The sequence below is a fragment of the Oncorhynchus mykiss genome, chromosome 31 (genome assembly GCF_013265735.2).
Source record: "Oncorhynchus mykiss isolate Arlee chromosome 31, USDA_OmykA_1.1, whole genome shotgun sequence".
Classification (NCBI taxonomy): domain Eukaryota; kingdom Metazoa; phylum Chordata; class Actinopteri; order Salmoniformes; family Salmonidae; genus Oncorhynchus; species Oncorhynchus mykiss.
The window spans coordinates 7,939,710-7,950,168 of record NC_050571.1 but is presented as its reverse complement, the minus strand read 5'-3'; the positions used below and the strand labels follow the sequence as shown (position 1 = coordinate 7,950,168).

General features: G+C 46.2%; 1 protein-coding gene across 1 annotated transcript in view; it reads right to left on the bottom strand.

Moving 5' to 3' along the window:
- The window catches only part of stard15 (StAR-related lipid transfer (START) domain containing 15), a 23,040-nt gene extending 21,544 nt beyond the window's left edge, over positions 1–1,496 (bottom strand). The window contains exon 1 of the mRNA XM_021583241.2: positions 837–1,496. Within this exon, the coding sequence (XP_021438916.1) occupies positions 837–983 (147 nt within the window). The 5' untranslated portion in view covers positions 984–1,496. The remainder of the gene's footprint in view (positions 1–836) is intronic.
- Positions 1,497–10,459: the final 8,963 nt, after the last annotated feature.

Genomic DNA, 10,459 nt, shown 5'->3' with positions numbered 1-10,459 from the left:
GGGTAATATAATGCTCCAGGGGTCTCTAAGGGGGAGGACAGAAGAGAAACACAGCAGTATGGGTAATATAATGCTCCAGGGGTCTCTAATGGGAGGGGGGGGGGGGACAGAAGAGAAACACAGCAGTATGGGTAATGTAATGCTCCAGGGGTCTCTAAGGAGGGGGGAGGACAGAAGAGAAACACAGCAGTATGGGTAATGTAATGCTCCAGGGGTCTCTAAGGGGGAGGGGGGGGGGACAGAAGAGAAACACAGCAGTATGGGTAATATAATGTTTCAGGGGTCTCTAAGGGGGGGGGAGGACAGAAGAGAAACACAGCAGTATGGGTAATGTAATGCTCCAGGGGTCTCTAAGGGGGGGGGGGGGGGGGAACTAATGTGCCACTAATGTGGTTAAGAGACCAGCACATATGGTCTCTAACTCATGGTTGACTATGTTAACAGTCACCAGTGCATTACAAAAGCCTAAACCCTGGTGCACTTAATGACCTACCTAATCATTACTGAATGCCATGGTATTCACAGAGGTAAACCTCCATCTCAAGTCTAGCTACTCTAGTCTACTCCGGACACAATATCATGAATAAGGCTGTATACAGTATTAATTGATGATTATATTCATTTAAACATTAAACATTATGATTCCACACATTAGATTGGAACCTGTTCGGGTATTATCATATTTTTTGTATCTTAAGAAGTTACAGTAGTCGGGTTTCTCTTGGAAATCCCAAGTTCCACACTTCCAGCCTCCTCTCCTCTCCGCAGTGCGGTGCTTTCCCTTTAAGCACAGCACCAGACCTATCAGAAGGATGCTGTAGTAGCGACATACTTGCCTTTAGTTTCTGGATAGTTTTACACTCTTCATCCCTGCACCACACCGTCACGCTTCCCTTGTTGTAGCGCGCTGTCCATCCTTCGTGGTTTTCACATTGTTCCTTGAAAGAGGTAAAGTCTGTATCGTCTGGTATCTGAACGGGCATCTTCCCGTACCCTACTTGTGATGTGGTTCAAATATATCCCCTTCTTCCTTTATCTCTGTTAGCTCCCACTGCAATGCTGAGTTTGATGGTGATGGTAGATGTCAGCACAAAGTGCTTTCCAGGGGAAATTCAGTTCAAGTCCCAATAACAAGTAGAAGCGAATTTAATGGTAGAGCTATGACTAATTGACGAGGACTTTTGTCCGGAGTCCTGTTGATACTGGCACTTACTTTCAGCAGGTGCACCTACGTCGTACTAATGTCCCCTGGCGCTCTCACCCCCTATCGTCGTCATAGTGGTGGAGCACGGTAAATAGATAGAGGCGTCATCACGTTACCGATATCCCGATTTCAGGTGCGGTAGTCCTAGACAACATGGCGCGCATTCAGTCAGACTGACAGATGAACAACAAGATCAGGTGTCATGATTTATGATGTAGCCTAGAGGAGATTGTTTTCCGTTCCCTCTGTGTTGATTTGATCCTATTGTCTGCTGGTGAGGCGAGGTGAAAAAGCGCTGCAATTTATCCAACAGCCTTTAATAAAGTTGTAATAACCCAATAAATACATTTGTAATCACTTTATAGTCACATTTTATTCATTTTGCATCTCTAAACGCATCACTCTGCCCACTAATGAGTTATTGTATATAAGAACAATGGTTTTAGGATACAACAGATTAAGCATTTTATATATTATCTTTTTTTCCATCTATGTAACATTGCAAAAATCTGAAACTTCCTGTCCACAAAAAATGATGCAGAAAAATTCATCCATGCTTTTGTTACTTCTAGGTTAGACTACTGCAATGCTCTACTTTCCGGGCTGCCCGGATAAAGCACTAAATAAACTTCAGTTAGTGCTAAATACGGCTGCTAGAATCCTGACTAGAACCAAAAAAATGTGATCATATTACTCCAGGCTTGCTCCTACCTACCTCTCTGATTTGGTCCTGCCGTACATACCTACACGTACGCTACGGTCACAAGACGCAGGTCTCCTTATTGTCCCTAGAATTTCCATTTTTATGGAATGGTCTGCCTACCCATGTCAGAGATGCAAACTCGGTCTCAACCTTTAAGTCTTTACTGAAGACTCATCTCTTCAGTGGGTCATATGGTTGAGTGTAGTCTGGCCCAGGAGTGTGAAGGTGAACGGAAAGGCTCTGGAGCAATGAACCGCCCTTGTTGTCTCTGTCTGGCGGGTTCCCCTCTTTCCACTGGGATTCTCTGCCTCTAACCCTGAGTCACTGGCTTACTGGGGCTCTTTCATGCCGTCCCTAAGAGGGGTGCGTCACTTGAGTGGGTTGAGTCACTGTTGTGATCTTCCTGTCTGGGTTGGCGCCCCCCCCCCCTTGGGTTGTGCCGTGGCGGAGATCTTTGTGGGCTATACTCGGCCTTGTCTCGGGATGGTAAGTTGGTGGTTGAAGATATCCCTCTAGTGGTGTGGGGGCTGTGCTTTGGCAAAGTGGGTGGGATTATATCCTTCCTGTTTGGCCCTGTCCGGGGTGGGGCCACAGTGTCTCCTGACCCCTCCTGTCTCAGCCTCCAGTATTTATGTTGCAGTAGTTTATGTGTCGAGGGGCTGGGGTCAGTTTGTTAAATCTGGAGTACTTCTCCTGTCTTATCCGGTGTCCTGTGTGAATTTAAGTATGCTCTCTCTAATTCTCTCTTTCTTTCTCTCTCTCGGAGGATCTGAGCCCTAGGACCATGCCTCAGGACTACCTGGCATGATGACTCCTTGCTGTCCCCAGTCCACCTGGCCATGCTGCTGCTCCAGTTTGAACTTTTCTGCCTGCGGCTATGGAATCCTGACCTGTTCACCGGACGTGCTACCTGTCCCAGACCCATTATTTGACCATGCTGGTCATTTATGAACATTTGAACATCTTGGCCATGTTCTGTTATAATCTCTACCTGGCACAGCCAGAAGAGGACTGGCCACCCCTCATAGCCTGGTTCCTCTCTAGGTTTCTTCCTAGGTTTTGGCCTTTCTAGGGAGTTTTTCCTAGCCAACGTGCTTCAACACCTGCATTGCTTGCTGTTTGGGGTTTTAGGCTGGGTTTATGTACAGCACTTTGAGATATCAGCTGATGTACGAAGGGCTATATAAATACATTAGATATATTTTGTAAAATAGCCTAAATTGTTGTACTATGATTTTAGATGTGTTTTAAGGTTTTATTTCAGCTTTGCATTGCCACAACCACTAACAGCTACCAGAAATGTTACAGAAAGTACGAACAATAGTTTTCAGGAGACATCCTACCATGAGAGGGCACTCATCCACCTGAAGAGCAATCATGATGATGATGATGATGATAATGAGACATCCTACCATGAGAGGGCACTCATCCACCTGAAGAGCAATCATGATGATGATGATGATAATGAGAGGACACTCTTCACCCGGAGGGGTAGATCTCGGGTGGACAGCCATGCCCTCTGCCCGAGATGATACCAGGGAGCCGGGGTTCAGTGGTGGTCCGCTTGTTGTCAATCAATCTGGACCCTTTCTTTCTAAAATTATCTGCCAAAATTGTTGCCACCCCTATTACTAGCCTGTTCAACCTCTCCTTCGTGTCGTCTGAGATTCCCAAAGATTGGAAAGCAGCTGCGGTCATCCCCCTCTTCAAAGGGGGTGACACTCTTGACCCAAACTGCTACAGACCTATATCTATCCTACCATGCCTTTCTAAGGTCTTCGAAAGCCAAGTCAACAAACAGATTACCGACCATTTCGAATCTCACCATACCTTCTCTGCTATGCAATCTGGTTTCAGAGCTGGTCATGGGTGCACCTCAGCCACGCTCAAGGTCCTAAATGATATCTTAACCGCCATCGATAAGAAACATTACTGTGCAGCCGTATTCATTGATCTGGCCAAGGCTTTCGACTCTGTCAATCACCACATCTTCATCGGCAGACTCGACAGCCTTGGTTTCTCAAATGATTGCCTTGCCTGGTTCACCAACTACTTCTCTGATAGAATTCAGTGTGTAAAATCGGAGGGTCTGCTGTCCGGAACTCTGGCAGTCTCTATGGGGGTGCCACAGGGTTCAATTCTTGGACCGACTCTCTTCTCTGTATACATCAACGAGGTCGCTCTTGCTGCTGGTGAGTCTCTGATCCACCTCTACGCAGACGACACCATTCTGTATACTTCTGGCCCTTCTTTGGACACTGTGTTAACAACCCTCCAGGCAAGCTTCAATGCCATACAACTCTCCTTCCGTGGCCTCCAATTGCTCTTAAATACAAGTAAAACTAAATGCATGCTCTTCAACCGATCGCTACCTGTACCTACCCGCCTGTCCAACATTACTACTCTGGACGGCTCTGACTTAGAATACGTGGACAACTACAAATACTTAGGTGTCTGGTTAGACTGTAAACTCTCCTTCCAGACCCATATCAAACATCTCCAATCCAAAGTTAAATCTAGAATTGGCTTCCTATTTCGCAACAAAGCATCCTTCACTCATGCTGCCAAACATACCCTTGTAAAACTGACCATCCTACCAATCCTCGACTTTGGCGATGTCATTTACAAAATAGCCTCCAATACCCTACTCAACAAATTGGATGCAGTCTATCACAGTGCAATCCGTTTTGTCACCAAAGCCCCATATACTACCCACCATTGCGACCTGTACGCTCTCGTTGGCTGGCCCTCGCTTCATACTCGTCGCCAAACCCACTGGCTCCATGTCATCTACAAGACCCTGCTAGGTAAAGTCCCCCCTTATCTCAGCTCGCTGGTCACCATTGCATCTCCCACCTGCAGCACACGCTCCAGCAGGTATATCTCTCTAGTCACCCCCAAAACCAATTCTTTCTTTGGCCGCCTCTCCTTCCAGTTCTCTGCTGCCAATGACTGGAACGAACTACAAAAATCTCTGAAACTGGAAACACTTATCTCCCTCACTAGCTTTAAGCACCAACTGTCAGAGCAGCTCACAGATTACTGCACCTGTACATAGTCCACCTATAATTTAGCCCAAACAACTACCTCTTTCCCTACTGTATTTAATTTATTTATTTATTTTGCTCCTTTGCACCCCAATATTTTTATTTCTACTTTGCACATTCTCCCATTGCAAATCTACCATTCCAGTGTTTTACTTGCTATATTGTATTTACTTTGCCACCATGGCCTTTTTGCCTTTACCTCCCTTATCTCACCTCATTTGCTCACATCGTATATAGACTTGTTTATACTGTATTATTGACTGTATGTTTGTTTTACTCCATGTGTAACTCTGTGTCGTTGTATGTGTCGAACTGCTTTGCTTTATCTTGGCCAGGTCGCAATTGTAAATGAGAACTTGTTCTCAACTTGCCTACCTGGTTAAAGAAAGGTGAAATAAAAATAAATAAATAAAAAATACCTGGGGGTGGTCCGACCGGGCTCTCTTCCAGGTATGGCGACAGCGGCGGACAGACATCTGGGCCAAGAGTATGTGGACCTCTTCCTTTTGCTCTGGGAAGAGCAGGGGCTGATAACCCAGGGAACACTCAAAGGGCGAGAGACCTGTGGCAGAGCAAGAAAGGGTGTTGCGGGTATATTCAAACCACACAAGTTGCTGGCTCCAGGTGGTGGGGTTGGCTGGGACCAGGCAGCGAAGAGTTGTCTCCGGGTCTTGGTTGGCTCGCTCCGACTGTCCGTTTGACTGGGGGTGGAACCCAGAGGACAGGCCCAATGAGTGTGCAGAATGCCTTCCAGAACTGGGACGAGAACTGAGGACCATGGATCTGGAAGACGTGCTGCACCATGAGCTGGGGCACTTCTTTGGCAGAGGGTAGCTTGGGGAGAGGAATGAAGTGAATGGCTTTGGAAAACCGGTCCACTACTGTCAGGATGGCGGTGTAGCCATCAGACGGGGGGGGGGGAGACCTGTGACAAAGTCCAGGGATATATGAGGCCAGGGGCGGTGAGGAACAGGCAGAGGTTGAAGGAGACCAGCTGGAGCTTGTCGGGGAGTCTTGTTCTGCACACAGATCATGCGTGCAGCAACGAACGGGGTTCGCTGGAAACGCTGTGGAAACGCTGTGGAAACGCTGTGGAAACGCTGTGGAAACGCTGTGGAAACGCTGTGCCTCACAAACCTTCTTCCCTATTCTCCAGCTGAGTGCCGTTGCCAAGTACGAAGTGGGAAGGAGGATCTCGGGTTCTGAAGGTGTAGTCCTGGGGCTATACTGGCGGGACAGAGCATCCAGCTTGACATTCTTAGATCCCGGTCGGTATGAGAGGGAGAAGTTGAACCGGTTGAAAAGCATGGTCCATCTATTTGGCCTGGAATTGAGACATTTGGTGATGAGGAGATATTCCAGGTTCTTGTGGTCTGCCCACATGCTTCAGATGTCGGAATGGGGGGTGTCCTGTGCCCCAGCTAGGAGAACACGGTGGCCCCCTGGTGTGGCTCGAAGGCAGAGGAGATGAGTGGTAGTGGATAGAGGTTCTTCACCATGATGTTGTTGAGGCCCCGGGAGTCAATGCGCGGGCACAGGGTTACGTCCTTCTTCTCCGCAAAGAAGAAACCTGCGCTGGCGGGGGAGGCAGAAGGATGGATGAACACTGCAGCTAGGGTGTCCTCAATGTAAGTCTCCATAGCCTTGGTCTCCGGACCTGACAGAGAGTATACTCATCCCCGGCACGGAGCGGTGCCTGGGAGAAGGTCAATCCCGCAGTCATAGGGTCGGTGCGGCGGGAGCGATGTGGCCCGGGCCTTACTGAACACCAGGTCCTGGTACTCCGCGGGAATGGCGGAGAGGTCCGGGGCAACTTCTGAGCCCCCAGGAAGACGTCCCGAGGCAGGCTGCGCTTACTTCAGGCAATGAGCATGGCAGAATGGGCTCTAGCCCATGATGGCACCAGCAGACCAGTCAATAAGGGGATTGTGTCCCTGGAGCCAAGAAAATCCCAATACCACAGGAACCTGAGGAGACTTAATAAGCAGTAATAGGATCATCTTGCTGTGGTTCCCTGACACATGTAGGTTGATGGGGCTGGTATTGTGGATGACTCGGTCAATAGAGCGCCCGTCCAGCGCTCTAACATCCATAGGAATGGAGAGGGGCTGAGTGGGGATGCCCAGCTCGGACGCCAGGGTAGCGTCCATAGTCGATGAGGATCAGGACAGGCAGAGGTCAGTAATCCAGGGTGGTGTGACAAGGTACAGAACGGCAGGCAGGCTCAGGGTCAGGACAGGCAGAGGTCAGTAATCCAGGGTGGTGTGACAAGTTACAGAACGGCAGGCAGGCTCAGGGTCAGGACAGGCAGAGGTCAGTAATCCAGGGTGGTGTGACAAGGTACAGAACGGCAGGCAGGCTCAGGTTCGGGACAGGCAGAGGTCAGTAATCTAGGGTGGTATGACAAGTTACAGAACGGCAGGCAGGCTCAGGATCAGGGCAGGCAGAATGGTCAAAACCGGGAAAACTAGAAACAGGAACTAGAAAAAGACAAGAGCATTGGACAAACGCTGGTAGGCTTGACGAAACAAAACAAACTGGCAACAGAAAAACAGAGAACAAGGTACAAATACACTGGGGATAATAGGGAAGATGGGCAACACCTGGAGGGGGGTGGAGACAAGCATAAAGACAGGTGAAACAGATCAGGGTGTGACAGATAGTGATGATACCGATGACAATAATGATGTCAGTAACGATAATGATAATAATGATGATATGATAATGACGATGATGATAATGCCCTAACAACAAAACCTGACCACAACCTCAATGGTTGATGATATTGGATTCCAGGGGACAAATGGTTTCCCTTTAAAGGGAAGGCTGTTGATCTTTAATACAGTTACGTGAGGCCACAGGCTTTGTGAGTCTACAGGTAGGCACAGTTCATTGGAGTTCATTGGGAGCTTGCAGTAAACACGGCTCAGAGCACTTTTGTGAGCCACTGACCCTTGTCACTTTCAAGACATCTGCTCTGGTAATGACCCAACTACAAGCACAAAGCTACACTAGTACGATAGCCGTTTCACCTAAATTACCACATGCTACTTTAAAAACGGACAGATTACGCAACCTGTTCTTCTTAACACTGCTACGTCATCTGAGATCTTGATTGATGGAAGGTCTAATGCATTCTTTGCCAGTGAGATACAGTGGCAAACTGATAAACACTAGACAAAAAAAGTGTTAGAAAAAAAGGCTTTAAAATAATATTTATCCTATTTATTCCATTCCTACAGAGGTTGGAGTGACCAATTGACCAATATTTGGTCCCGGCTACTTTGTTTCAAAAGGTTTGTAGAGTATAAGGGGTTGGATGGCTCTTATGACTCAGATTTATGCTCTGAGAATGTTTACAGGAGAGATTCTGGAGAACTTACGTAACCACTACATCAGCTTTGTCTTTATACACAAAGACACCTGTTTGTCTGAACTGAGGATCTCTCTCTCTGTTTTTTTTTTAAGTAACCACTGTTGTTGTTCTGAATGTTTTCTTGCTGAGTCGCTAGCTATTGATTCCACTCGCCAAAACCACCTACACTATACCACAGCACATGCACACTTATGTTAACTGTCCCTTTGTAACTTTTACTGGGTGATTATGCACATCTTTCCATTAAAAAAAAATATCTACATTTTGACCAACTTGTCATGATTCTCTTTCTCCTTAAATCGGTTATTAGCTTTTTGGGGTACATTGCATGTTGGTGTAGTTGCAGAATGTGTGGTGGACGTGATACAGTGAAGTGAGCACTGTCAGGGGAAGGGGGGGGGTGTGGCTGTTGTTCCAAGTTTTGTTTTGTCTACAGCTAATGCCGTACCCATGACAACCACGGATTGTTTTGTAGTTGAAGTGAACCTTAACATGTGTGGCAAAAGAGGTAGACAGGAAGTCGTGTCAGACAGTGAGGAGACCTGAGGAGAGGAGCTAGGAAAAACACTTTATCTCTACAGCTGCTGGTTTAGAGTGGAAAACGCAGCTACAAACCACACATGGGATCAAATACTATTAAAAAAAAAATCATTCCAAATACTTCATCTGTGGTTGATTGGTTTAATGGAACCAGTCAGTGGTGGTTGGTGCCGTTTAAGATGAGAGATCATTTTGTTTATGAGCATGGCCTGATTTCTATTACAGCATATTGGATGACTGTCATTCATTTTCCATTCATCTAGTTCAATGTAACATGGATAGGTTTAGGCTACCACATGATACTCACATTTTCTCTAAACCCATCATGAGGTTGCTACAACCTAGCCTATGTAATGAAAGTTTACAACGTAGGTGCACACAGGTCGAGAAATGTGAGAAATCAAGGTGACAGACAGTGACACATTCAATACCGCCTTGAACACTCTTGTCTGCATCTAGCTGATTCAGGGGGTCTTCATCAGTGCAACAGTTGCAAACGAGAGTTTCTATTGGACAAATTCAGGTAGGTTTATCCTCGTTTTTAGTTCCGAAAGCTTCCATTTAAGAAAATGTTTTTCACCAGAATCGGCAGAATGAATACACCCCCTGATCACACGAAAACAGTTCACTTTCATGGCAGCCACATAAAACAGCATGATGCCTTTGATCGTTGGATTACTCCTTTTCGCATCTACCCGCTCTCCTGTCACCTTTTCCTTTCGCTTGTGAACTTCAGTGCACACAACACATCAGCTGTCTGTGACCAGTCGTAAAACCCCTCATCACAACTGTTTTAATTAATTATTTGGTGACATGTGAATATATTTAATATAGTTGAACCTAAAAAGGTTTCACAATTTGTATTTTTATGGTACCAAAAGGGTAGTCCCAAAACTGCAAACCTCCAGGCAGGCATCTGAAACTCCAGACAGGCTGTGGCCAATTCTTAAAGTATTTTAAAGATTTAAACTAGTATTTGAACGCAGGTGTTCAGTAGAAAACCCAGATACAATGTGATTGGTCTGGAAGATGCCGCAGGCTTGTAGCAACAGACAAACACACTTTAAAGCAGAGAGAGTCCCTCTCCTTTAAAACAAACTTTAAAGGTGAAGTGGGTGGTGGGAGATCAGCGGAGCAAGTAGGTAGCAGCAAGGTCACACTGCTTGTTCAGTCAGGAAGGTAGGAAGTCTAGAAAAGAGAAGGAAGGTAACATCAGACAAAGCACTGGTCTCAAGCCCCAGATTCACTCAGAAGTATTTGGTCCACATAGATGGAGGCTTCCACTGGGGCTTCCCTCAGGTAGATCAAGCTGCCTGAACTAATACAAGTTGGGAAAAAATAAACCACCCCTTTATCCTGTTTCCCTTCCAATTAAAACATCTTCAAATTATCAGTTGAATAGATTAGAATGAGATATATACTGTAATTGTAAGGTAATCTAGGGACAAGCACTGGACATTAACCTAAACTCAAATGTGATTATATAAAACAACTTACTTGTGAATTGAAGGTTTCAAAATCTTTGAATTGTATTGTATGCAAATAAACAAATAATATAAATGAAATGAGAAGTGTGTGTTATCATTCCA